At 41.1% G+C, this 27149-nt stretch overlaps 6 protein-coding genes across 6 annotated transcripts; 2 read left to right on the top strand and 4 right to left on the bottom strand.

Annotated features, from left to right (window-relative positions):
* Window positions 1–1751: 1751 nt before the first annotated feature.
* spi2 (Spi-2 proto-oncogene) lies at window positions 1752–3511 on the bottom strand. The gene is made up of 4 exons (XM_068755574.1): window positions 3494–3511; window positions 3176–3244; window positions 3022–3037; window positions 1752–2059 (listed from the first exon to the last, which is right to left on the bottom strand). The coding sequence occupies exons 1-4, from the start codon at window positions 3509–3511 to the stop codon at window positions 1752–1754; spliced, it is 411 nt and encodes a 136-aa protein (XP_068611675.1).
* Window positions 3512–3972: 461 nt separating this feature from the next.
* Window positions 3973–7289, bottom strand: spic (Spi-C transcription factor (Spi-1/PU.1 related)). Its single transcript, XM_068755575.1, has 7 exons — window positions 7268–7289; window positions 5838–5860; window positions 5714–5776; window positions 5475–5562; window positions 5163–5284; window positions 4969–5074; window positions 3973–4879 (listed from the first exon to the last, which is right to left on the bottom strand). The coding sequence occupies exons 1-7, from the start codon at window positions 7287–7289 to the stop codon at window positions 4407–4409; spliced, it is 897 nt and encodes a 298-aa protein (XP_068611676.1). The 3' UTR covers window positions 3973–4406.
* Window positions 7290–8552: 1263 nt separating this feature from the next.
* Window positions 8553–12228, bottom strand: LOC137910923 (bcl-2-like protein 13). The gene is made up of 2 exons (XM_068755344.1): window positions 12053–12228; window positions 8553–9667 (listed from the first exon to the last, which is right to left on the bottom strand). The coding sequence occupies exon 2, from the start codon at window positions 9494–9496 to the stop codon at window positions 8837–8839; it is 660 nt and encodes a 219-aa protein (XP_068611445.1). The 5' UTR covers window positions 9497–9667; window positions 12053–12228; the 3' UTR covers window positions 8553–8836.
* Window positions 12229–12877: 649 nt separating this feature from the next.
* Window positions 12878–16681, top strand: atp6v1e1b (ATPase H+ transporting V1 subunit E1b). The gene is made up of 10 exons (XM_068755079.1): window positions 12878–12941; window positions 13066–13118; window positions 13838–13903; window positions 14107–14216; window positions 14377–14443; window positions 14569–14658; window positions 15009–15077; window positions 15401–15495; window positions 15576–15663; window positions 16014–16681. Exons 2-10 carry the CDS (start codon window positions 13086–13088, stop codon window positions 16074–16076), a joined length of 681 nt encoding a protein of 226 aa, XP_068611180.1. The 5' UTR covers window positions 12878–12941; window positions 13066–13085; the 3' UTR covers window positions 16077–16681.
* Window positions 16682–17291: 610 nt separating this feature from the next.
* On the top strand, window positions 17292–20703 carry ada2b (adenosine deaminase 2b). The gene is made up of 9 exons (XM_068755299.1): window positions 17292–17589; window positions 18181–18400; window positions 18500–18710; window positions 18832–18959; window positions 19390–19480; window positions 19560–19668; window positions 19766–19923; window positions 20108–20310; window positions 20437–20703. The coding sequence occupies exons 1-9, from the start codon at window positions 17292–17294 to the stop codon at window positions 20522–20524; spliced, it is 1506 nt and encodes a 501-aa protein (XP_068611400.1). The 3' UTR covers window positions 20525–20703.
* A 983-nt stretch (window positions 20704–21686) lies between these two features.
* Window positions 21687–24230, bottom strand: rad51ap1 (RAD51 associated protein 1). Its single transcript, XM_068755419.1, has 9 exons — window positions 24214–24230; window positions 24077–24123; window positions 23375–23510; window positions 22898–23001; window positions 22682–22771; window positions 22434–22553; window positions 22143–22322; window positions 21917–22054; window positions 21687–21814 (listed from the first exon to the last, which is right to left on the bottom strand). The coding sequence occupies exons 1-9, from the start codon at window positions 24228–24230 to the stop codon at window positions 21687–21689; spliced, it is 960 nt and encodes a 319-aa protein (XP_068611520.1).
* Between the last annotated feature and the right edge of the window lie 2919 nt (window positions 24231–27149).

Raw genomic sequence — 27149 nt, forward strand, 5'->3', positions numbered from 1 at the left:
TCTTTATCACAGGTTTGAGCGTGATGTAATCACCGCTGACATTTCCACAACAACAACGCATTCACAGAACCTCTATATTCATCATAAAAGTTTGATCTGACATGTGGTGACCAAATGCTGGATTATCACTTTAATCCAGGGAGAATGGAGTCTTAACAACAGCTGTCTTTTTTGACCTGGCAAATAAATACATAGGAGATGCCTGGGCAGTGGCTATAAGGCCTATACTTAGAAAGATATCATAAAACTTGACATTTGACGTGTGTATCTGACATGAAAAGAGTGTTTCATTGTGAATTGTGTCATTGAACGAGCTGCTTTATACCTATTGATTCTTTTTAGCAAGTGATAAATCAAGTGTGACTTCTGGTAAGGTCACAAAGATTAAGCGCCGAGACAGAAAGCAGCTGGCTTTACGGGCAACAACAGCTCTGATGCTTTACCGACAGCACTTTAAAGCATCTTCGTATGCACATCGCAGATCTCTTCCAGGGTGTCTAATGCATAGGGAATCATCAAGCCCACTTGGAAATGCCATTGATCTCAACAGAGAAGGTGCAAGCAAATCTAAAACCAGGACAATTAACTCTTCATATGGCCCAGCAGGGGAGCCAAGGCAAGGCATGGCTCTATTTTAGGCTCAGTATACTGTCTGTGGTAAGGAACGCAGCTTATGTCGCCTGTCATAAATGGACCATCATCTCTCAGCTGCAGCATACAGGCAGATCGAATTGAAATGAAGAATGAGGCATTTAGTCTCGATGATACTTTGTCCTTAAATGACTGTTTGGGCAATTTAGCCCAAAAGAATTTAGCCTGTCTTGGTAACAGACATCCATAACTCGCCTGAGCCCATTTATAACCTGGAGTGGGCTCCAGCAGTAAATACCGGGCTTAGGAAAGTGTCACGTGGGTCCGATACAAAGAGCACAAAACCATTTGGTGTTGCATGGGCCAGACAAGAGTTCATTTTACAGAGTCATGAGGTCACACCCCACAGGGGGGAAAAGAAATTGAAGAGGCTGGTGCGTGAGGTGGACGACACTGACACCCTCTGGTTTCCAACGGACATCAGAAACTATTGCAAAAAGGAGCACAGATGCACACACACACACACACACACATATATATATATATACATTGTCAACAAGTCAAGGTTATCAGTCTGGTGCATGATTCCTTTCTCTGAGAGGAAATATGTTCCACAGACATCTGACTCAAAGGAAAAACGGATGTAGGTTAAGAGAGAGATATGAGGTTGAGGAAAAATATTTCTGAAACAAAATCAATAGAAATTGGAGATCAAAGACAAATTCTCACTCACACTGAAATCCTGATCAGGATCAAAATGCCTCAATAGCACAAAACAAAAAATGAGAAAAAACAAGAATTAAAAACTATCTCTGTTTAAATAAGTAAATATGTAATATTTGTCTTTGAATGCTGAATATTGAGCTGAGCTTCTGCTCCACCAACCTGACCTTTGACCTCCATCTCCATGAAGTATTTGGCACAGTGACTTACTTACTCCTGATCAATTGTTTCAAAGATGTTACCACGACTGCAATATTTTTTCTTACTTTTAATTCAATTTTTACACCAAAAAAGAAAAGCATGTACGAACAGCAAGAAAACTTAAAAAAAAAAATAGAATAATAGATTAAAAGACTGCTAAAGCGTCTATACATTCAAAGGAAAGAGCTCAATAGTGCATATGACGTGAGAGGAATCGCACAACATTTAAAAAAGCTTTAACAATCCCCTTGACGACAGTTCTGCAGCAACAATAGTGTGTCGTGACTGAACTGGTAGGTGAGCTTCTTTTTCACCTTGAAGATCTCTCCAGACCGGGCGTAGTTCCTGAGGGCGCGGGACATCTTTTGGTAAGTCATGGGCTTTTTGTTGCCCTTTCTCTGACCCCAGAGCGCCGCCACTTGGTCCTTGTTCCTGGAGGAAAAGCGGAAAACGCCGGTGGCTGCTGGAACCCAGGAGACACAGTGAGCCATGTTTGGATCCTCCAGCATCTCAAACAGAAAGTGAAAGAGTCGCACCTTCCGACCTGTAACCATTGAGCAAAGAGTTCAGTGTCACGGTGAGAACTTTACAGTGGCAGCAGTGTCCTTTAAGCCCCTGTAATGCTTTCAGGAGTTTCCAGGGCATTCCCAGCAAAAAAAAAAAAAAAAGGGCCAATCACTCATCACATCCAGCTGAGATCAAGGTTAGATTTTCATCTGCGTCCGTTTATTCGCTGATCCGTTACTAAAGGCATTATGCAAAAACTACTGAAAGGATTTCTGAGAAACTTGGATGGAGGATGGGACTTGAGCCAGCTTGTGTTTTCATAAGGGCCAGTCCCACAAATTATGGTAACAGGACAATAATGCAAATGTCACAAGTGAATTGGGGGAATCAAACAGCAGCTGTGTTAACACTGGAAGACTTTGCCCTGGTTACAGTTAATGAGTTCCTTAAATACACACATTCACAGAAAAAACTCTTCACTGATGGGATTCCATTGAAACGCACACAGTAAAGCTGCACACTCTGCGGTTAGCTGAGAGCTTTGTAAAATAAATAGCGGTTGAGCTATGCTATGCACATCTCCATTGTATAGTTACAGTAAGGGGAAGATCTCTAATATCCTCACTTGGTGTTGTTGCCAGCCACCGGGGCAATAGCAGTATCTACTGACACCCCCCCCCCCCCCCCCCCCCAAAAAAAGGAGAACTCACCACTCCCCGCTGTTCTGGTAGACTGTTTGCTTGGTCGTCTGGTTGATGGAGGATTTGGGAGTGTCCCACGCTCGCACGATGTTGTCGCTGGGTTTTGGCTGAGTTCTGGCGCCGCGCCGTGTGCCAGAAAAGGCAGTTTGAGATTCTTTGATCATGGTGAAAATGAAAGAATGGAAACAGTTGTAAAGGACACGTGCTTGCACCTTTTACCACGTACCAAGAAGTGTCTCATTTGGACGTCTGAAGAAATATTTTGAGAGGCTTACAGTTGGCTCATAGCATGTCCAACCCTGCTGATAGGATTCCTCCTCTCCAGTCCAGTAGACCTTGTCCACTGAAGAAAGCAAAAAAAAAATGTCTTAGGTTAAAAAGGTTAAATACAGTTAGTCCTTAAGAATGATACTTTATTTCCCATGCTTCCTCTTACCATTTTCCTCTGTAGCTTGTTTGTAGTACTCCTCAAGAAACTCTAAAATCACCTCCAAGTCAGACTTTGTCTCCTGGAAGGAATCCTGTTAAACACACATAGTTCAAAATATGCAGCAAATACTTTTCAGTATTTTACCTTGAAGGATTTTTTTTTTTTTTTAGTAAGTCTGCTCTTTACCATCGTTGAAGAGGTTGATTCTCAGGTCCTTCCAGTTTGGGAGAATCATACAGAACGGACATTGAGATGCTCAAGAACCCAGAAGCTTCTTATATGCGCCACAGGAACCGGCTTTCTGCACAACACCAGAACGTTTGTCTACACCCGCGCTCACAGGAACAATGACCACCATCCCACAAGCCCCAACACCAGTACCAGTCAACCCATCAACAACCCCCCCACCCCCCTGCACTGACCACATCCTCCCCGCAGAACTAGATAAGACCTGGCCCGGAGGCAGCCTCCACAAAATGCTCTCCTTTCAGGAAAATAACACTTGCTACCATATTTTTCCTCCCAGGATGTGTCTCACTTTCAGATTTTGCAGCGCTCTAATATTTCACTATAATGGAGACAGTGCCAAATCTTTCAACACAGTCTTTTGTATTTTAGCTTTCTATTTTTTTTTTTTTTTACAAAGATAAAAGCATTGCACAGGTGATGGAGTAATTTATTGTTTGTATTCAGAAAGTTACAACAAATTATGAAAAAGAAAAATACATTTATTTATTCGTGCAATAAATATAAAAAGTAAGCAAAAACAAATCATTAGTACTTTCATCAAGAAAAGTATCAAAACATAGAAAGGTCTTCATGTACTAAAACACAAAAAAATAGAATTTCTTCTCATCGGTTTAAAGAATGTTTAAATATTATCGCATATATGTAGGTTTACAGTATGTACATCCACATTGATTCTGCTAAAATATAGAGCATTCAAATACATCTGATTTGCAGTGTTTCAAACCCACAAAGAAAAAAAAGGGAAATTATGGGCTTCATCTCAGCCGCAGATCTGAGATCTGCAAGCGACAACCTGCCAACTTCTTGATTCACATATAGAGTTTCAGCAGTAATCATTTCAGCACTTATGGTTATAAATAGATCATCAATGCTAGAATTGAAGGAAGGTCATATGACTATTGCTCCGTGTTTCATACTCTGTCATAAAGTGATAACATGCTGGAACCGTTTTTGTAAACAGTTCAAACTTTAAGGGATTTTTTCTCCACTGCGATGAAACCAACTCAAAATTTGGCTGTGCTGTGTGAAGTGAAGCTGGAGGCCAGGTCATAGTCTTCCTGCACATGGTAGTGTGCACACCAGCTGTGCCAGTCCACCGCCGAGTAGCTCTGTTCAGCCGGACTCGGCTGCCGGCCGCGGGCCTCCTCCTGTGAAGGTTGGCATGGCAAGTGCACAGGCCCCTTGAAAGAGCTGAGTCGGTGCAGGATGTCCGCGTTGAACTGGTAAGTGAGTTTACGCCTCACTTTCATGATCTCACCGGTGCGGCTGTAGTTCCTCAGAGCCCTTGCCATCTTCTGGTAGGTCATGGTCTTGCGGTTGCCCTTGCGTTGGCCCCAGCACTCGGCCAGCTTCTCCTTGTTCTTGGAGATAAAGTGGAAAGTGCCATTGCAGCTGTCTGTCCACTGAATTGAATCCCCCATGTTAGGGTCATTCAAGGCCTCGTGGAGATATTCGTAAAGTCTGAGTTTCTTGCGACCTGGGGACATTGAATAGGTCCAGTTTTGGTGATGAAAGCGGAAGCATTATCTCCCAAAGAATTGCTTATTACGTGTCAAACCTGGATACCTTTGCTGTTCCTCTGTGGCGGGAGGATGGAGTAGAAATGAGGTGATTCATTTTGCACAGATTGGCCGGAGGAGACATCAGGCATAACCGGAGGCCAAGACTGCTGCTGAGAGCGCAACAGTTGAAGTTAAAAAGCTCCTCGTTCCATATTCATACATCTTATTTCTCAGAGGTTTTTTTTTTGCACTACTTACAGCCACATCACACCAGTCATATGCAGGAGTCGGTACAGCCGAAGGATGTGTGACGAGGCAGCAGGAGATCTGGCACTGGAGTGACGGCGGCTGGGTGCCCAGAGACTCGTAATATGTGGAGTCTGAAAAGAAAAGAATTTACGCATGAATACATTAGAAGTAAGTCTATCCAGATAAAATACAATATAAATGCTTTAAAATGGGTTAATTGACCAAAATAGTTTTCCTTACATGACTGAGGTCAAGAAAATTAGAATAAAATCAGAAATTGATCAAACAAGTTCCATAAATGTAGTGAATATCCTCCCGTACCTGATTCATAATATGAATTGGTTGAATGCTGTTGAATCACATCAATTGCATCCTGGAAATGTTGGTTGATGTCATTATCCAAAGACACCTAGAAAAGAGAGACATGGGGAAGATTCGACACCGTCTTTCTAAAATGACTTTTTTCCTCTAAGAAAATAACGCAATAAAGAATATGAGAGTAATTCTTTGAACTAGCTGCAATGAAAATTTGATCAAAGCTTAGCATCCTTACGACTCACCATCGTGTGTGTGTCTGCGCTGCCTTCAGTTGAGGCTATTTCTGTCCTAATCGCCGAACACCGCTGCACCAGTGCAGGTGTAAAGTGTTCGGACAGGTATATATATGTTGCAGACCTCACCTACCTGTTCGCCGTTCAGCCACCTAACTACGCAGAGACGATTTAAATGTGTCAACGTCATAATGTGCCAAAACACGACACTTCTTCTTTTTTTTGGAAGAGCAGGTCAGATACACATCTAGCATCACACTATCCCTCATAATAGAGATCACAATCTGCAGATAACAAAAACCTCTTTTATTGCACGCTCAAGCCAGGAATAGCACCAATTCTCAGCCTGACCTGAGAATTTGCATACGAACCAAGATTGAGTATTGCTCTATAGTAATACGCTTTTCTGTAAATATAAACCAAGCCTACAGCAAAGCGTGTGGGAAATTGTAACATGTGGTCTCTAGTTTTTTCAGGTAAACGACATTTGCATGATAAGTCTTTTGTGGCTAGGCTGTTACGAGAAACACAAACAATGGAACCATTAACTTCCATCAAATCAAAGGATATTCATTTGACACGAGCAATAAAGATTAATAATCTTTTCAATTTATCTTTATTCTAGTTTTGAAATCTTAAAGGTTTTTATCAAATAACTTATGCTACCATTGTGATGAAATAAGAAATAGTGCAACAATGCATTCCTCAAAGTACAGGTGAAATATTTCAGATTTTACACATTTGTTTGTGGCATCTTTGGTGAATATATATATATATATATATATTATTTCTGTGTACTTTAAGAAAGACAGACATCTTTTTTTTCAGTACGCCTTTAATTATTAATTGGTAATAGTAAAATATTTACGGTTTTGTCACTGCTTGCTTGTTTAAAAATAATAATAATAATGTGTTGAAAATATTAAAATGCATTTGAGATTTTTCCACCTCTTTTTTTCTAATCTAATGCCTCTAACAGAACCTATTCTGGCCAAAGACATTTATATATTTGACAGTATTTTTGGGCTAATCCTGCGGATGGCACCAACCAGAATATCATAAAAACAGAGCTTCAGATAAAAGTGCTTGTAAATGTTAATGGTTAATAATGTGGTAATCATCACTATTAAACTTTGCTTTCCCCCCCCCCCCCACCCAGTCCAAATAAACACAGGCTTTTTGAGAAGTTCATTTATCGCAGCCGTGCAGTTTTAAATATCAACTGACTTGATCCTGAAGTTCCCCTTTCAGGCCAGTTAAGTGTGGCAGCAGTCAGGCCTGAAGCTGGAAACACAGAACATGAAGACACACAGATTATAGCAATGCCTGGAACACTCAGCTAACTGATCTGGTCTGATTTGGGTCAAGCATTAGTTTGATTTATAAATGTATTTTAAAATTACTAAACAATTAATTAATGACCTTCTCACTTTTGGAGAGTGTGTGCGTGTGTGTGTGTGTGTGTGTGTGTAATCATGCAAATCTCCATGTGTGCCTGTGAGATGTGTTTTTTGTGTGCTTCCTGCCAGTGCAGCGCCCTGATAAAAACAAAGAACCACAAACCTCGTCCTCCCAGCCACACCATCTTTCCCTCTTTCCATTCAGCTGGAAACTTCTCGCACATCAACTCCATAAATTTCAAACCACAACCTGTCGGCCTGCAGCTGAGGCCCGACAGCTGTTGACTGGCGTTGGCACATCGTAGCCTGAGGGGCGTTAAAAGGTTAAAGTGTTGGTAATGGTGTAAAGGTTATCTATCGATCTATCCGTCTATCTATCTATCTGTCTGTCTGTCTGTCCGTCTATCTATGCGGTTTGGTTTTTGATTTACGGAGAAGTGAAATGCGTTAATGTTTGTGAAAGCGATTCAGCTTTATGTCACCAAACAAAGAAGCACTTTCCTTCCCCTTCTCATTTCAATAGCTGCTTTCATGTTGCATCAATGTGGGAACGGCGCACTGACCGCAGCACAGTCGACCCCATTGTTCTTCCGTATTTACCGGCACATGGCAAAAATCAAGAAGTGTCCAAGCCATGATTAGTCTATCAGGTTGAACGATGGCGTGACCGCAGTTATGATCGTTATCTAAGCGATAGTGATCATGACCCGTAATATAAATAACAAATAAAAAATACTTATAATCATCATCATCATCATCATGTCCTGGGTGAGAGTGTCAGGTTGAAGAATTAAAAATCTATTCCTGTTATATACAGTATCCTAAATATTTCGAATCCTTCACAGTGAAAAAACACACGTTTTACTATCCATCCATCCATTTTCTTCTGCTTTTCTACATTTCATTTATTTTGGTGATTCTGCATCAGCCTTTAATCTAACAAACATATTATTTCTTTTGTTTAACAAAATAGATGTTGGTTAATTAATTAATTGCTAGTTGACATTTCTTTCCTGCTCATATGGATAGCTAATTTTGGTTTCCAAAATAAAACATTAATCTAAATTAAGATGTTTGCACGTCAGCTCAAGATGAAAACTTTACATTGCCATGACTCTTAATATTGAATTGAACTTATGTATGTTTTTTTAATGAAATATAATACTTATAATATTAATGCACTTCATTATATATATTTCCTGTACTTACTTGCAGTAAAGTGAAAAAGAAAATCAGTAATGATTCAAATTCAGCATACTATATATGAATAATAGGATCCAATACTTGTATATTAATAAATAATAGATATAAATAAGGTTATGGAATTTTTATATAGGCTTATTAAAACATTTAATTCTATGTTTTGTCATTTTTTTGGGAGTGATCCCTTGATACCTTTGCCTGGTGTAGTGAGAGACACAATCACACAAAGAAGCACCAAACATGTGTTAAGTTTCAGAATTCTTTAAAATGACACTTTACATGATTTAACATCCCAGGTTTACATTTCACTGCGATGCGTCCTCAGAGACTAACGGAAAAATAAAGGCCATGTGCGATCAGAGGTAGCCCAAAATCAATGTGAAAAATCAAACTAATTAGAATACATTACAAAGAGAGCTGGAGAATAAAATCCAGAAGTCACAGAGTGACGTGGAATATTTCATTTGGAATAGATTTGAAAATAAAAGTTGGGGATTCTAGGTGGATTCACTGTCAGGGGAGAGGATGCCTATTTTCTACAATATGCCACTGCACCGTACGCTACCACACCGACAACGGCTACCAAAACAGCGCCCCCACAAAGCAGCTCAGTGGGGCCCAGAGGTCCGGTCTTTGGTGCGGCGGTTTGCTCTGGCTTTTCCGGTGCTGTCTGAGTGGCTTCTGAGAGGGAAATCTGTGACAGTTGTAGTTGCTCTGGACTCTCGATTACAGGCTCTGGTGCAAGGGTAGAAGGAGGAAGCAGCCGGAGAGCTGGATAAATCTCCTCAGCTTCGCAGGCTGTGGTTGAAGGGGTGGATGTAGTGGAGGGGGGGTCGAGCCTGACAAGAGGCAAAGGTGGCAAAGCCATAGGGGGAACCACCTGCATGAATTCCCTCTGCCTGGGATGCTCCTCTGCTGATACCAGGAGCTCCTGAGTTTTTGGAGCACAGAGGTCCTCCTCCTTGTTCGTCTCCCCAAACCCACCCACCTCCCTCTCCCAACCTAAAACTCCCAACACACTTGTCTGCAGCTGCTCCTCCTCCTCCTTCTCTGCCTCCTCAAGCATCTCAGCCTCCTCTCTCTCCAGGTGGACCATGTCAGAGTTGGAAGAGTGGTTCTCCTCTCCAGTCAGAGGCACTCCATCACCGCTGTCCAGACTCTTAGCATCCTCAGGGTCCATGTCTCCCATCGTGGACCAGGACTCTTCTAACAGGCTTTCGCTCTGCCAGGGTCCAGGGATCTCTGTCTGGGTCAGAGATAGAGCAGCAGGGTCAGCGCCGAAGGAGCCCAGCTCCCCTCCTCCTTCATCTCCCCTGCTGGACTCAACTGGGGCCTTGCCCTCCACAATGAAGGCTGCCTGCTGCGGAGACATGATGAGTGTCTTCAGAGGTCAAACAAGCATTGCAGTGAGACTAGAGGTTTAATGTGATTAAAGAGGTTTGCACAACTCTTGCTGTAAACTACTAAGGCAGTTGCTGCACTTCAGGGTGAGATATATTTACACAACAAATTCATGCATTTAACTGTCTCTTTGCAGAATTAAGATTTTGTACACACAAACATATATTATTATTAAATTATAACATATGATGCAAACAAAAATACCTGAAGGACAAAGCAGCTAAATAGGCTCTGGCAAACTTTGCACCCTCTATAGACAATGCAAGACTTTATCAAAAAGTAATCAGATTATTATTATATCTGTTTCTGGTTCTATTACTGCGGCTCGGAGAATTGGACGGTAGTGATACTGGCAGTATTAGTAATAGTAGTATTAGTCTCTATGAAAAGAATACACCATGACAGCAATGAACCGAGCACCAAGACTCCACCAAAGTCAACCAGAATGATCTGTTAGACAAACAAAGCTCTCTGAATGATGTGTGACATGCTGAGCTGCAATTGTGTGTCCTCTCGGTGGCGACGGTGAGGCTGTGGTTGGAAAAAGCTGCTCTCTTCCGTACTGCAGTGGCCATGACGATCTATAACCTCAGCCTGCATATCTTACTATGTTTAGGTGCTTCATGCACCTCCGTGTGTCACTCAAGAGGGAAGCTATTTCAGTCACATGACGTGAAAGTGAAATAGAAGTGTCTAATTATGTATTATATATATATATATATACCCTCTTCACCACTCATGTGATATCTCAGATGAGATTACAGAAAGTATTCAACAATATGCCAGTTTAAAAATACTCTCAATACTTCACTGTCTAATGTTGCTTCTACTACATGTGGCCTGTCGTCAGCGGTGACTTCAATGATTAAGGGTAGAGCGTATTTATTTTGTATTTTATATTATTTGTTATATGCTAAACTGTGTTACAGTGTCTCAGTATTTGCCCCAGGGCAGCTGTGGCTACAACAGTAGCTTCACCACCGCCAAGTGAAAGAATAATGCACAATGTAATGTTGTCAGTGTTGCTGCTGCTACTTTGAATATTATATATATCAAGATGAAAAAAATATATATATAATCCTGTTCTGAATGTATTACTTTTTTTTCAATAATTATTATATATTATTTAGCAATAAAGAAACACAAAAAAATTCTAACTTATTGCTGAAACTCCTAGCTACAGATTGGGAGCATTAACTTTCCACATCTTCAAAAATTCTTTTTTTTTTAATGAAAAGAGAAAAAAACAGGCGTCTCAGCTTATTTGACTTTTTTGAGTTTCATGTATAGTTAAAAAAAAGAAGCTGTTCTGGTTGTTTATTATTTACATTTTACATCTAACTTGAATATGACTTTGGGATTTGTGGCTGCTCAATAAAATGATGAAACTCCTTCAAAATTATTGAAACATAATGTAGAAATGATTGAGAAATATGTTTTCAGTTTGATTTGTGTTGACTCGCAGGGGAAGATAAATCCCTTCCTGCCTGTTTTGCAATATGTGTAATAAAACCTTTTTGACTTGAGCCTGGCAGCTGGATAGAATCAATATCAAATTAAACCTTGAATAAACATTTTCAGTGCATGCCAGTGCCTTTAGAGGGCTAAACCGTCTGATTATTATGGTCAGGTTTGCATTTCAGTTTCATTTTATATATATATGCCTCCTCGCTTTCCAGAAGGAGCAGACAGATGCCTCCCAGACGTCACCGACTTAATGACCAACTACCCGCCACGCTGTCTGTCACGAGGTGTGTGCCCTTCAATCCACAGCGAAAAGGCCGTCTGAAAGAATTAAGTTGTCACGCATTTAACATTTGAACCACCATATAGAGGGAAAAAACAAACATTTGTGTCTTTTGCCGACACAAATCAACCTTTTCTCCTCCATAATCGTCTTTGACTTACTGGATTACTTGAGTAATTGGATTTCCATTGATCTTATCCCAGCTATAACAAACTCACAGGCAAGTAAATGATCAGGGACATTTAGAGCAGTCTTTCTGCGCAAATGTGAGACAGGCTGGTCCCTACAGACGGATATCCGAGAGCGCATTTTCCTTAAGGTCAGCTTTCAATGTCAAAGTGGGAATACTGGCTAATAAGACAATCTAGATCTTTGTGGCAGTTTGTACAGGAGAGATTTTGTCCTTGAAATCAGCAGAGTGTCCCATAATAACCTTTCTAATTCTGGCCTGCTGGTAAAGATATTACCTTAACAAAGCACAGTGCATGTAGCACAAACAAATCTGGCCCCTTTCTCGACATTATATTACATTATCAGTATTAACTAAGTCTTCTTGCCGTACGAACAAAAAGGAAAAACAACAACAATCTGGAGTACCTGCCTGCTCGTGGAAGGAGCTGCTGGATGAGAAGCAGATGCTTGGAGATCAAAGTCAGTTTGTGCATTCAGACATGAAGCCACAAAACAACAGCGAGGAAGACACGCATGCTGCAGCTGGCACAAGAATAACAGAGGACAAGCTGTGCAAAAGTCCCCCTCTCTCTCTCCCTCTCTCTCCCGCCCCCACCCATCCCTCTTCCCAAATCCATTACATAACAGTTGGCCCAGAGAGCGGTGACTTTGCTGTGTGACTCAGGCAGGTCCTGTGTGGCGAGAACGTTGTGGATTTGCTCTTGAATCTTCAATCAAACTTTAGACTGCGTGCCTGAAGGCTCTGCAGAGTGCAGTGGGTGTTTTCTAACGTGTTTTCTAAACCCCACACCGCGATTATCACTCGCTCGCTACACGCTGTGCATTAAGCCGATGACACAGAGTGGAAAATGCACGTCAGACCGGCAGAAGAGATACTCCGAAAGATAAACCTCTTCCCTCTGCCGGTAAAACTGGCTAGGAAACTGTAAACTATGCCAGGAGGTATATTTACACTTCCATTGTATATTTACACAGCTTGCAACAGTTCTTCCTATTTAGTTATAGTTTTCGTGAGGATCAACTTGTGTTGCATGACTTGAACTGGAACAGTCTCAAATTAACGTCTCTCTCTCTCTCTCTCTCTCTCTCTCTCTCTCTCTCTCTTCATGCTGTATAGTCCCGACTTTCTGTTTCGGAGCGGCGTCGCCTTTTTCCCCCTCGCAGCTGATTGGCTACCAAACCGGAAGTAAACATCATGTGACGTGTGAAAATCAGCTGATCAACCGTAGACATCTTTCTTTCACAGTCACGACTGCGGCGATCACCGACCTCTCCGCCTGAGATTGTACTTCGGGTAATGAATAATCCATTTAATGCTTTAATTTAATATTACAGAGTCTAAATGTTCTCGTTGTTAATGACGACATCTCTTATCATCTTATTGTCTCTTATGTGTACCCCCCCCCCCCCCCACGCAGGACCTTTCACAGCTGCGACCATGGCGCTCAGCGATGCCGACGTGCAGAAGCAGGTAACGCACCGTTTCTAGCCTTCAGGGCGGAACCCGCGCACCGCGTCGCGTTTACGTTTCTCTTCGTCCTGTTGAAACTATGAAAACTATTTATTCATTTATTTTAGTTCCGGTGTTTGTGTGAGAATGGCATTGGCTGAGCTATAGTATTTTAGCATCGAAGCAAACACAAGCTAGTTAGTGTTATTTCTGGGGGGGGATTTGGGCTGGTAGTCATAGCAACAGCACCCATCGTGACTCCTGTGTGATGTGGAAATTAAGACTCAGACGTTTCTAGATGATCACGTGATGAGCACGTCATTGCCCGGTGAGGAACTGGGAGTGAATTTTCTTTTTTTTTTTTTTTTTTGCAAACCGTTAAAATAACCTTCGAAGGGTCTGATCTTTAGCAAAGCAGTCGAAGAGGGACGAAAGGGGATTTTAAAGTGCCAAAATTCTGATAATTATAATTAACTGTGTAATTGTGTATGACATTTTTGGAGAAAAAGAATAAAATTTCAAAATGTAAAATCACAGAAAAAAATAATAATATTGCAATACATTTTCTCCAATGTTGAGCAACCTTGGAAATCCAATATGTCATGAGTTCGAGACAAGTGTGCATCAGTAAAATAGTCTTGGTTTCACTATGATGGAGTCGTTAGTTGGCATTTCTTTCAGTTCGTTAAAGATTAAATTGTGGTCATATAAAACGGATGTTTCTGTCTTTCTGTTTGCAGATCAAGCACATGATGGCTTTCATTGAACAAGAGGCCAATGAGAAGGCAGAAGAGATTGATGCAAAGGTAAAATTGAAGTGGTGGCTTGACCAAATAAGATGTCCCTTCTTTTGTGTTTGTGTTTATAGCTTTTTGTCTTCATTAGTGAGTCACTGATGATGGAAAATTAGGGGAGAGAGAAATGGGTTTCAGCTTATTAATCATAAAAAAAAACTAAAACAATTTACTGAATGAATGGAAAGGCAAGTGATCTGCGTCTCTTCCTGCAGGCAGAAGAAGAGTTCAACATTGAGAAGGGCCGTCTGGTTCAGACTCAGAGGCTGAAGATAATGGAGTACTACGAGAAGAAAGAGAAGCAGATTGAGCAGCAGAAGAAAATGTGAGCTATGGCCAAAAATCACGGGGCACACAAAGTCCTCTGGTCTTTTTACAGACAAAGTATTTTGAGGTCCTACTACTCGGTTGTCTGCAATGTTTTGGCACAATCTTAGACAGAAGTATGGAAAGACCCGACATATGTGCTATTTGTCTGTTTGCAGCCAAATGTCTAACCTGATGAACCAGGCTCGACTGAAGGTGCTGAAGGCGCGGGACGATATGATCTCGGTAAACGGCTGCACATCATCCCCTTAATCTTTAATGTAAAAAAAAAAAAAAGGGGGGGATCGATTGTGTCACTAATATGGGTCTCTTTCAAAATACAAAATAAAATGTCTGCGTTTTGCACACAGGACATGCTGAATGAGTCCCGGCAACGGCTTGTTAATGTCACGAAGGACCCAGCCAGGTATTCAGCTCTGATGGACGGATTGATCCTACAGGTTAGTTGATGCTCTGAGCCTCGACGCAGCACAATCAGCAGCCAGGTTTAGGCACACCTAGCTGTGGCTATTAAAGCGTAACAATCGCTGCACAATCTGACCTCTACAGCCGTGGGGCTTTAGAAATATTTCAGTCTGATGTATTATCTTAAATCGGTGTCAGTAAGACGTGAGCAGGGTTCTTGAAGGGGAAGATTCATTTTGAAACGTTTGCATTAGACTCCATTACCTTTAGCTCGGTGTACCGAATGTGCACTGACCACTTCAGTGTGCGTCTGTGAGGATGTCGTTTTTAAGAATTGATGCTATTTCCATACACCCCCCCCCCCCCCCCCCCCCCCCCCCATCAGGGATTCTATCAGCTTCTGGAGCCCAAAGTGACAATTCGCTGCCGTAAACAGGACTTGCCATTGGTACAGGTGAGTGTATATTGAAATGTTATTAGGAGCTTCTATCCAAAGTGGCAATAAGTATGAAATCTATCATTTGTATATTTCCTAAATTTATGTGCTGCTTCATCAGAATGTGATGCTGATGAAGGCTGTGCGGCTGAACAAAATGTCTAAATTTAATGAATATCTATTCATTTGATGGAACACTGCACAATTATCAAAGAAATTGCCTCAACACACAAAAAAACACATCTGCGTTTCACATAATAAAATAATTCAATTATTGCTTGTTTCGCTGTTCTTTGATTATTCTGAACCGAATGGCCCAATGTGCATTGCGATGCTTTCAGGCGTCCATCCAGAGGAATATTCCCATTTATAAAGCAGCCGTTAAGAGCAACCTGGAGGTCCGCATCGACCAGAACAACTTCATCCCCCCAGACGTGTAAGCAAGCAGCATCACATTTGGAACATTAACAGTTAGATTAATTCTTAACGACTTGATTTCTTACTTTTTCCATTCAGCTCTGGAGGTGTTGAGATCTATAATGGAGATGGGAAGATCAAGGTGTCCAACACCCTGGAGAGCAGATTGGAGCTTATGGCACAGCAGGTAAGATGGAGACAGCAGAAAGTATTAGCCTCAGACCCCCCCCCCCGTTCAAAATACACACGTCATTTTCTGATTGACTGCAGAGAAAATGGGATTAAAATTAACAACCTCTTAGTCAATCAACAGAGAAATAATCACTAATAACTCAAATGAAAAATACATTTGCAAGTACAAGTGAAAACCTTCCTTTTTAAATGCGTAAACATTTTAGCCTTTGGACTTTTGACCATGCAAAACTAACAATTTTAATATGTCCTCTCAGGTTTAAGGAAATTGTGTCAAATATTTAGTATATTAATGGTTACTTGCCCGACCCACTTTACAGTAACCATCTGTTTCTGTGTTTGCAGATGATGCCTGAAATCCGGGTAGCTCTCTTCGGTGCCAACCCAAACCGTAAATTTATGGACTGAGACTCACCTGTACCAGAGAAGAAGAAAAGAAATCCCCTTTTTTTGGTCATAAAACGTCATTCCTCATCTGTGAAACAAATTGCTGATGCAAAAGAAGTGCATTGATGTCGTGTGGTGTATTCTTGTATTGTATTATTCTCTGCATTAGTGGACATGACTCGTTGCCACGCTGCTGCACGGCTGTCATGACTAGTTTACGCTGCGTCTCTTTTGAGGGTCTCAGTTTACACCGATTAGTCGGGGACAACAGCGTCAGGTGATCGTCTTGATGTTTAACTTTTTTGTTGTCTTATTGGATCAGTTTTCATGACAAACACAGCTGTTGTATCAGCCCCCCCCCCACGATCAGCCTCGTTGCATTGCGTTGCTAATGGATGTCTGCTCTAACCAATAACCGAAGGAGCGGGTGGGGGAGTTTATTTATTGATGTTACATCAACCGTACATTATTCTGTCTTGAATTATACAAGTCAAGGATGTCATTCCAGGAGGTGCAGAGTATGTATATGAGGTTTCCAGAGTAAATTAAACATGTGTTTTTGTTTTGTCTCAAACTAAAAATGCTTTGTAAAGTGTAAAGCCGAGTAAACATTTTAATCATCATCACGTCATTGCTGTCCGTGGTTTTCCATGATGTCCTTATCACTGGCGGGGGGGGGAAAGTACAATTTTTCAATTTATTTTGCAATACTGGTCATTCATGCCTTATTCATTAGTTTGTCACATGGGACTTGTCAGACAAAAATGCCCCTGATTACCCAGTCGCTGCAGTTATTTTGCTGGCATGCCTGTCTGATAGCAGCGGCTCCTCCGCAAAACAAGCGAGTCTTTAAGGAGATGAGCCTGAGCGGAGGTGGGAGAAACCTCTTTGTAACTTCTGGACTGGTTCATAGAAACAGTAAGATTCTACTCCTCCCTTCTGAGATCAAACCGCTGTGATAATACTTTGGAATCAGCTAAACTACGGACGTTCCTACGCGGAGACAACAAAAGTAAGTCCGAGCTCATTTGGCGACGGGTAGCCAAGTTTGACTCTGAAAGCAGACGATTCATTGTGTGATTAATTTACCAACAAAGTCAATACCACAAACCGGCTGCAAAGGCAGAAGGACTAATAATGGCTTAAATTTCACACTCCTCTGTTTACAGAAGCAAATCTGTCCGTGTGGAAATAGTGATCCTCCCCTCACACCCTCTTGTGGCACCTCAGAGCACGATGATCTCTATGTGCCAGGTTGCGGTCATGTATGTGCCCTTACTGTGGGTTCTAAGGGTGACTGATGGGATGCCTGACCCGAGTCAGAGGGACGTTCTGATTCTTCAAGAGGCATTAAGGCAGACTGGAGGCCGAGTGGCACTGCTAGCCGCTGAGCAGAAGCTGGACGCCGACCTCCGTCAACTAAAGCAGGACGAGATGAGCGGTGCACAGTTCCCGCCCGCCATGCACTTCTTCAAGGCAAAGCCTCTCATCCACAAGAGTTCTATTTTCCAAGTGCTCAAAAAGATGCCGAAAGGTAATTTCACAAGTAGGGATCAGAAACCGCTGGGCACAGACAGAGCCATGCATTTTCCTTTCTTTCCTTTCCATTCCTTTGTTACTTAAGGTAACATTTCATTAATATTCTGTTACAATACTAAATAAATAATAAATGTAGCCATTTTCCAACAGAACCAAAAGAACAATTATAGACAATTATCTGAATGTTATGTTATAAAAAATTGCTATAACAGAGAAACTAAGCGTCCGCAAAGTTGCGCGAGGACAAATAAGAGACGTAAAACATTTTAATTCTACCCTTATTTAACAAGCTGCGTTAATCGTGAACTAATTCTCATTTACGATAACAACCTGGACCCATAAGTTGCGTGTTTTTGGGCGGTGAGGAAGAGAGGGAACCCACGCACACATGGGGAGAACATGCAGACTCCTCCCAGAAAGGCCCCAAGCTGGAGTTGAACCTTTGACTTTCTTGCTCTGAGGCAACAGCGCTATCTACTGTGCAATCTGACAAGGGACGCAATAAAAATCTTTGTCATGAAAGTATTTCCGTTGCTGTTCAGGTTCCCTGCATGAAGGCTAAAGGTAAATCTGTTCCTCTGATCAGGTGCAGCACTCCACATTCACAGTTCCGCCCTGGTCAGTGTTGACTGGCTGGTGCAGAATGTCACCTACAGGCCAAACTGCTACATCTGCTTCACATGGGACAACTCCATCCGCTTCCTGTTCTCCAACAGCCGGCCTTTCCCACAATTGAACTGCTTCTACTGGCAGCTGCTCGAGACCTTGAGAGCCACAATGGAAGACCCTGAAGAATTTGATGACAGGTGGAGTGAGACATCAGCCTCCCTCACACACACTTCAAGCCACGTATATAATAGGAGACCCGAAACCAGAACATCTGTTTTTTGGGGGGTGTTTTTCAGTTTGATACGGCACCTCACACTTTTCACTGAGGATCCAGAGGGTGACTATCCAAGCCAAGATATTGTGTGGCAAAGGTTTGAGCAAGCTTTCAACAAGGCTGCTGGCCTCATTACTCACGCCCCAGTGCTGAAAGACTACTTCTACCAGGGCCTAACAGAGCTTCACCTTGACAACATCATGTACCTGGAACTTAGGAGTGGCCTTTCTCAGGTTTGCTCACTTTTACAAACGTTCCGCTAGTGGCAGATCTGACTTGCAATAGCTGAGCACCGATGCCATATTTTCATGTCCAATCGAATCAAATCTTTTTTTCTTTCTTTCTGTGTTTCAGACATATGAGCTTGACGGGACCGTCCACGATAAAAGCTTTTATGTAAAAATGTTTCAAGAGGTCACTGAGAACTTTAAAGCAGATCATCCAGATTTTCTCGGGGCTCGGATCATATATTCTGTAAACAGGTATTGTATACAGTATTCGTATGTAGTATGCAATAAAGAAATGGAACAAATTAAGAGGTTTTCTGGTCGGGTTCCAAGTGTGAAATATGCCCAATAGTTTGGTTTATAAGCAAACACGTGCAAATTAACCCTTTCAGTGGCAGTCACATCTAAAGATTTTTTTTTTTTAAACCCAAACATTCACTGCGTAATAATAAAACTCAGCTCTACTCATTTACGTAATGGAATCCAACTCAACTATAAGTGCAAACACTTTGTATATAAGTACCGGTACTTGTCTAAATTCAACTTTAACAGGTTTGCACCACTACAAGGCAGATTTTATCATTTTGATGTCAATATGCAGATTTTTGGGGGGGGGGAGGGGGGGCTTGTGAATCATTCTACCTGAATACATATTGATCTCTGTTATCAATGCTGCTTACTTCAGGGCTTTGAGTTTATCGGATGTCAAAGCGGCTGTGAAAGGCGCCATTCAGCTGCAAAAGGACTTCCCGGATGTTGTTGCAGGATTTGATCTGGTAAAAAAAAACAGGATATATCTTGCTAAATCTCTGCCATCAGTGTGATTTAACCCTTGAGGTGATATTGTGTTTGTAGGTTGGCAGAGAGGACAGTGGGAATTCACTTTGGAACTTTAGGGAAGCACTTTCCCTGCCCGCTGAGCTGGGTGTTACATTACCGTACTTCTTCCATGCGGGGGAAACAGGTGAGTTGCTACAAAAATTAAGCAAAAAATAAAATACACTATAAATAATTGCAAGCATTTCATTAAAAAGAAAATTGTGCTTCTACTGTGTATGTAGATGAAGAAGGCACCAAGACAGATCAGAACGTTCTCGACGCCCTTCTATTCAACACCACCCGGATCGGGCACGGCTACGCTTTGGTGCACCATCCGGTCGCCAAAGAGCTTTCTCGGACAAGAAACGTGGCCTTGGAGCTGTGCCCCATCTCAAACCAGGTCAGATAACCTGCTGTCACTGGCACAACGGCACGTTGCTCATTTAGCAGAGATCAGGAAGTTTGCACCTCAGATGGGCTCTTTGGAAATATGCGATTTCCTCCATTTGCATTCAAGATCCATGTGCGTTTGCTATACATGTCTAAAGTACCTGGTTGACCTCTGACCCCCCCCCCCCCCCCAGGTCCTGAAACTGGTATCAGACCTGAGGAACCACCCTGCAGCTGTGCTGATGTCTGAAGGCCACCCAATGGTGATCAGCTCTGATGACCCATCGCTCTTCGGCACCACAGGCCTCTCCTACGATTTCTACGAGGCCTTTGTCGGCATTGGAGGGTTAAAAGCTAATCTTGGTACTCTGAAAGAACTGGCTGTCAATTCTATCAGGTGACAATCAGTTGATTGAAATCACTTGTCAGTTTGATGTTTATGCCTTGTGTGCATGTTTATGAATGAATATATAAAAAAATATTCAGAGCTTTAAAGTCCATATTAAAGTTCTTGTCCCTGCAGTTACAGCTCCCTGCCTGCTGATCTGAAGAACGTGGCTTATGCCATGTGGCAGAAGAAATGGGACGCCTTCATCTCTGATCATTCCTGATAACCAAACCACAAGTCATCCTGCTAGACTGGAATGAGAACAACTGAAGAAATCCTCTATAGGTCATCAATTCAGAAACAATTCAGAAATCAATGAAACATGCTTCACTGCAACCACACGGCTGAAATTAGTTCAACAAAACCCGGAGATCGTTCTATTCTTAATTATTAAAACAATTTTGAAGCTTTTGTTCTATGAATACCACAGAAGAACTAACAAGAGTTGTTGGGGTTTTTTTTGCTGCCATTTATCTGTCTGTTAACAACATAACTCAAAACGTTGTGGAGGGATCTTGTTAATGGACAGATGTTTATGGAATGTGGGTGTAGGGGACCCCTATCTTAATAACAAAGGATATGCATTAAATAAATGTTGGACAATAATTTTTGGTGTAAATCACAATGTAGGGCGAGTGAGGTGCTTGGCAGAAGTTCTAGTTTATGTTCTAATATTTCAAATTAATCACAGTGAATTAAACTTTCTACAATCACTTAGATGTGGATTTGTGTTTCTGTACGGATATATTTGGATTGTCTGTTCAATATCTCATAGCATGCATGGAACTATTTCAGTTTTGGGAATCTAACAAGAGGATCTAAACAGAAAATCAGACGTCACATCCTTAAATATTCCATGTTCAATGTTTATGAAAGTGCAAAAATAAAATACAAGATCCAGGTCGGAGTTAGATGAGGAAATCTAAAATCAGGAACATACAAGGCTGGAATGTGTGAAAGGGACATCCTTGTACACGAAGTTGTGTACAAGGATGAAGTGAAATTTGCTATTTTAAGAAAATTGTACTACTTTTGTTGTAAACAGTTGTTCGCAAACGGCTGCATTCTTTTTTCATTTGTTTCATCCAGTAACTAAGTCAATAACTAAAAGTGATGCAGTTCCTTTCAACATAATACATCCTGAAGACACAACATAACATTTTTTTTTAAGTTTTATTTTATATATTCTAATATAGAGCAACAATCCTTTGGAAAAATTGAGAACATGTGACAAGTTTTTAAAAAAAGGGACAGATAAAAGTTTGAAGAACTGTACAAGTAGAGAAGCACACGTCAAAAAACACGCATGTTTACAAGCACCTTTTTCTTTTCAAAAGAAGAAGCGCTAAAAGGACCGACACATTCAGAGACTAGCGGTCATTCGGTCAGTGGCTCGCAGCGCCGGGGTGAAGCGGTTTGACACGAACACGGCGGGACAGTCCCAGCCTCAGACCCTGACCTGGAGACGTCATAGCTGAACTCGGTGATGAAGTTGGACTCCCGCCAATTTGTCCTGAAAAAAATAAATAAATAAAACCATGGAACAGTATTCAATATAGTGAAACATATTTCCAATTCTGTCTGAAGGTTCATTGAGGTTGTCATTCATCCTCACCTGGTGGGGTCCACTTGGGTATTCTGCTCCCTGCAGGGCCCGGAGACAATGCAGGTCTTGATGTTGGGACTAGGGAGGGTGAATTGGGTCTTTTGGGTGCAGCTTTGGTGGATGGAGGACTTTTCAGTGGTTTGGAAGCTGCTGTGACACAAAGCTGTTTCCATGACGGTCCCGAACATACATAGCAATCCCAGCTGGATCTTTCTGATGAACTTCGTGGACGTACCTGCTGCCTGCAATTTGGACTTTGATGGTTTTGAACCCGACTTCTCTTTTTTAGATGCAGGATGCTGCTTTTTCTTTTCTTTCTTAGTCACTTTCTCCTTCTTTTTTGTTTCGCTGGTTTTACTCGCAGTGAATTCTTCATCCTCACTTTCTGCTGGATCACTAAAGTCTTCATCGGTTTCTGAATCTGGAATGTCATTATTTCCATTTTACTGACACAAAGAGATCAAGATAGAAAATCTGTGATTTAAGAAACGGAGTAATGTGCAGGGAAGGATGACAGGCTGGCAACCTGGTATCAGCTTGGGCTCGTAGTCTTCATCTTCATCCCTCAGCCTTCTTATCTCCTCATTTGCCTTTCTCTGTTTGGGTACAGCAGGCGATTCCTTTTCTGAGGTAATTCCATCCAGGCCTAAAGAAGGAAAATTCAATCTTTATCCTTATCGGACATAATTTAATTAAGAATACTCTATTAAGCAAGTATGAAAAATATAGATGTGCCATAACAGATGTACAAAAGACAAAAATCAGGGTTTTTACCAAAGGCTGCAATGTCTACACTGCAGTTTGATCGACACAAAGAAGCTGGATCCGTGTTTTCATCGACTGGACTCTGAACCTCTCTCTCTCCTGGAGAAATATAACAAGACGATATATTAATATATCTTGTAAATGTAATTTTGTTGTGTGCTTGCAGTGTTAAAATGACAATAATAAAAGGCTCTAATAACTTGTATTTTTAAAATCTAAGCATACCTTTGCTGGTTGGAGACTCGTCTCTTTTCCTGCCTTCATTACTGAGCATGGAAAGCATGACGGCTGCTTCGAGGTCTCGTTCATGCAGCCTCTCATCAAAGGGTCTTCTGTGGAAAAAAAGATTCAAGCCATGTTGTATTTATAATAAAGTTAGTTTGTAATGCCATATTTTATTTTATTAGTTTTGACACCTAGATAAAAACAAAACAACTAATGAATGTCAAACTAAAGCGCAGTTGTCAGAAAAATCTTCATCAAGTTTCCTTTAAAGAAATGCTCAAATATTTAATATCCAGCTTCAGTGTTGCAGCTGTACCTATGAGAACAGTTTGGATTTATGTCGTCCATTACAGCACACTGGTTTTGCACATTTGATTTTCAATGTTTAAAATCTCCTTTACATTGGTAGATCTTCACCAACTGAATCATCTTGTTGCGTGTCATGTAACCGCATCATCACATCATTCTATCCACCACCTGCTCTTCTGGCTCACTGCAGATTCTGACTTGGACTCTTGGCTGGAGGGCTTGTTCAAAGATTTCTTGTTCTCCGCTCTTACACCTTCCCTGGCCTTTTTGCTGGGTGGAGCCTTCACGCTTGCAAAATCCTCATCTGTCACAACAAGAACAACAGAATGTTGAGATATGCTAGTGCTAAAACCTCCAGTGATGAATATATTATGAATATATTTATTAGATAGAATGTTAGCGTACAAGTACAGTCACACAGTAGCATGTATTACAGTACAAATAAAGTCAAACATCCTGTCTAAGAGGAGCATTTCAAAAAAGCCCTTGCGGTCTTGTTTCTGTTGAAAGTCCTTGGTACATAAATCATTGACATTTAACAGTACAATTTTCGCAATACAAATCAAAATGAAACCAATATTAAATTACTCAATTTATGCAAAATAACATTAGAAAAATAAAAAAATTACAATAATTTTACACCACAGATGCAAACTTACAACAAATCACACCACAGAGTCTGTTAAATTTTCCTTTCTGTCAAGTCTCCGGTAACTGCAGAAACTATATAAAGTCTTAAATGCATGCTGTCCCTAACAAACAGCGTAGCAGACTGTTAGCAGGATGCTATTAGTAAAGCTAATAATACCTTTGTGGCACATACAAAACCATGCAAGACTATTCGCCACTGATCCTCTTAGGTTGTCTCACCGTCATCGAAGGCTTTATCTTCAGAATAATCGACAACCTTATTCTTCCTGTGCGAGCGATAGAAGAACGTGGAACAATTCAGATGTTAAGAATGTAATGAGACATAAAATGTGTTTGGGGAAAAGTCCTGTACGAACCTTGATGGCCGGTCCATTGCTCGAAAGAAATCGTCTGCACTTAGCTAAAATGTATCAAGTGTTATACTAAACTTTTGCCGGACATAAATGTACATCGAATACTTTTCTGCAGCGCTAAATGTGCTAATTAAAGCGAACTAAGACGTTATTTCGCTGCACTATATTTACACAACCGCTAACCGGAAATCCGTGACGTTTTCAACAAGCCCGCGTGAACTGGGAAGCGGAGACGTTTTGTTGACTAATTTGACGAACCTCAGAAACTGATTCGTTTATTTTTTTTAAACAAAAGAAACTTAAATCTCAGCTTATAAATGTTAAACACGAAAAGGAATGCGACATCAGAGATGATGAAGTTGAAACATATATTATTCGCTCAAAAGTTTATTCGTCTTGTTTTATTTGAACATCGATTTTCGACGAATCTGCTGCTCGTAAATACACGACATAGATTTCCAGATGTCTCACGTGTGGCTTTGATTGACAATTTCGAAATAAAAGCACCATTTAAAACTCCAGTATTTATTTAAATAAATTAATGGCAACGACAACACATGGTCACAGCTCTGTGGTGTCTCTGCCCTTCCTGTTAATTTTAGTAAATATTTCCTCTTCCTCAGTACATGCTAAATAGAGTTCAAAGTAGTTAGTCATCCCACACAACTTTGCACGAATAAACATGTAGGTGTGGGCATCCAGACTAAGAATATACACATCACTTTAAAAAGATTATTCAAACTATACAGAATTGTGAGTGTATTATGGTGTTTTAGTTGTCATGTATAATATATTTGTTTTCTTTATTTTGGATACTTGCAGTGGCTACAAATATTCATTTATCTGATCATTTGATCCCATTTTACCCATCTTCTCATCAGGATGTCTTTGAATTATCCAAATTAAGAAAATAATGAAAACTATAGCCAGGTGGTGAGCCAGTGAGGACCATTTCTCTTTTTTCCAACAGATGGCAGTACGATTCTGATGCCTCAAATCTCAGAGGTACAGCTTCTTACATGCTGATTGACATGAGCGAGACATGTCCCTCAGCCGCAGAGTCGCCCACTCTCAGGCCGGAGGCAATTACGAGTCCCTCTGAAGTGCAGTAAAAAGGGAAATTGCTCCATTTTTACTGGACTTATAAGAAGGCCAAGGGTTGTCATTTTCTCAGTTTGTGAGTGGGTGGATGTCGGCTGTGGTTTGTCACACTGGACCTGGAGCAGACGTCCAGGGGTGTGATGCTCCATGTCTTTGGACCCAGACAGGGGAGGAAGACGCGCAGCCATGGGTCCAAAGTGTCCTGTGGTCACACATTCCTAAACTCCTACAGCAGTGCCCAAAATATCAAGTCCAGTCGTGCAAGCAGTCCAGTCACAACACCACGTTTCTGATCACACATATAGACGATTATGTTGCGTTCAGGACAACATTTTAACAGCTACGTATTGAAAGTATAAGAGAAATGACAAACCAGTGTATCTGTCGAAAAAAACATCAAACATATCCGCTCCTTAACTTGATCAACTTCTTTCGCCAGCTACAATTATTACCGGTTTAATTAGTTGACTCAAATGACAACACAAACACATTTTAAAATTGAACTATTTATCAGCCTTAGGACATTATATGAAATGATTATTTTTGAAGGCTTCAAGATATCTCATCCATTTAAATGTTTCATTTGATTGTTTGTTTTTTTTACTTCTTTGAATTACAAATGTCCACTAACCTCCATTATAAAGACTTTCTTCTAAAGTCCTAAACTCATGAAGAAAAAAATATATATTCCTCTAAATATTTCTAGAATTAACCAAATGTATTTTATGTAGTAAATAATTCAACTTATAATGTTCTTTGAACACTTGAATCAGATGAAACATGTGATCTTATATTTAATGCATGGAGTCAGGGTTAGTTAAAGGACATGTGTTTTTTTTTGTGTTTTTTTACAGTAGATGCTAATTAAAATCCAACAACTCCACTTGCCATTATTAACTTAAGCCTGTCGTATTTCATGATAAGCTATTATAGCTGTGATTACCTGTGCTATGAGTGGGCAGTGTTACCGGACTGTTTTGGAGTTCCAGTTGGATTCACTAGCCTCGCTGGCAGTTCTGATGTCATCAGCGGTCTTAATTTGAGCTTGTTAGTTGGAAGTGGTCAAGAGCCAGTTTTCCACCTGACGTGAGACGTTATACGCTACACAACGATGGCATTCACCTGACGTGAATGCCATCGTTGTGTAGCGTATAACGTCTCAGACCGCTAGTTTTGTGTGGGGCTCTCCCAGTCCAGCGTCATTCTCCTTGTATGGCTGTTCCGCAGGCAGACTGCCGTGTTGTTATTTACATTCCACGCAGAGCAAAGAAAAAGAATAGCTTGCTTTTAAAGCTGCAAGATATTTCAGGTAAGGTGCAAACGATTACTATGGTTTGGGTAAATGAGTGTTCCGGATATCCGGCGCTGCAAACCTAGAAATGGTCTTTGGGCACGAACCCATGTGGCGACCACAGACCAGCCTCAGCTGCCACGGCTTCAAGCCAGTGAACCAGAGTGGGCAGGCAGATCTGTCAATCACGGCCTTCCGGAGTTTGTTTTCTACGATCTTGTCATCTTTAAAGTTTTTTTGGGGTAAACACACGCGGCAGCCACAAAGCTAATTGCAAGGCAGATGAGCGACTGAACAGAGAGAAAAGATTTTAGGAAGTGAAAGGCTTTGTGACTGAACAAATGTGGATTGACAAGTGCTTTTGTGGAAGATACAGTGTAACATGTTTTTTAGAGGTCTGTTAGATTTGAAGGTAGGTTAGAACCAAAAACTTCAGAGTTGTGACTTCTAGGAATCTAAGCAAAACTCACGGTGTCTGCAGACACCAAGCTGCTTCTGCTGCACCAATACTATTTATTTTATTTCATTTTTAATAGAAGCATGGAGT

This window comes from Brachionichthys hirsutus, chromosome 22 (assembly GCF_040956055.1).
Source record: "Brachionichthys hirsutus isolate HB-005 chromosome 22, CSIRO-AGI_Bhir_v1, whole genome shotgun sequence".
In the NCBI taxonomy this organism is placed as follows: Eukaryota; Metazoa; Chordata; class Actinopteri; order Lophiiformes; family Brachionichthyidae; genus Brachionichthys; species Brachionichthys hirsutus.

What these genes read in the sequence shown, in the direction of transcription:
- atp6v1e1b (XM_068755079.1), top strand. Translation starts at nt 13,086, where the DNA reads ATGGCGCTCAGCGATGCCGACGTGCAGAAGCAG. An exon ending in CAGAAGAGATTGATGCAAAG is followed by an intron (nt 13,904 to 14,106) that starts GTAAAATTGAAG and finishes CTCTTCCTGCAG; the next exon opens with GCAGAAGAAGAGTTCAACAT. An exon ending in TGGAGCTTATGGCACAGCAG is followed by an intron (nt 15,664 to 16,013) that starts GTAAGATGGAGA and finishes CTGTGTTTGCAG; the next exon opens with ATGATGCCTGAAATCCGGGT.
- spic (XM_068755575.1), bottom strand. Translation starts at nt 7,289, where the DNA reads ATGGTGTGGCTGGGAGGACGAG. An exon ending in ATGACTGGTGTGATGTGGCT is followed by an intron (nt 5,075 to 5,162) that starts GTAAGTAGTGCA and finishes TTGCGCTCTCAG; the next exon opens with CAGCAGTCTTGGCCTCCGGT. An exon ending in GCCACAGAGGAACAGCAAAG is followed by an intron (nt 4,880 to 4,968) that starts GTATCCAGGTTT and finishes CAATGTCCCCAG; the next exon opens with GTCGCAAGAAACTCAGACTT.
- rad51ap1 (XM_068755419.1), bottom strand. An exon ending in TGTAGACATTGCAGCCTTTG is followed by an intron (nt 22,554 to 22,681) that starts GTAAAAACCCTG and finishes TTCCTTCTTTAG; the next exon opens with GCCTGGATGGAATTACCTCA. An exon ending in CGAGCCCAAGCTGATACCAG is followed by an intron (nt 22,323 to 22,433) that starts GTTGCCAGCCTG and finishes TTCCAGATTCAG; the next exon opens with AAACCGATGAAGACTTTAGT.
- ada2b (XM_068755299.1), top strand. Translation starts at nt 17,292, where the DNA reads ATGATCTCTATGTGCCAGGTTGCGGTCATGTATGTGCCCTTACTGTGG. An exon ending in TTGTTGCAGGATTTGATCTG is followed by an intron (nt 19,481 to 19,559) that starts GTAAAAAAAAAC and finishes TTGTGTTTGTAG; the next exon opens with GTTGGCAGAGAGGACAGTGG. An exon ending in CTGGCTGTCAATTCTATCAG is followed by an intron (nt 20,311 to 20,436) that starts GTGACAATCAGT and finishes TTGTCCCTGCAG; the next exon opens with TTACAGCTCCCTGCCTGCTG.
- LOC137910923 (XM_068755344.1), bottom strand. Translation starts at nt 9,496, where the DNA reads ATGGGAGACATGGACCCTGAGGATGCTAAGAGTCTGGACAGCGGTGAT.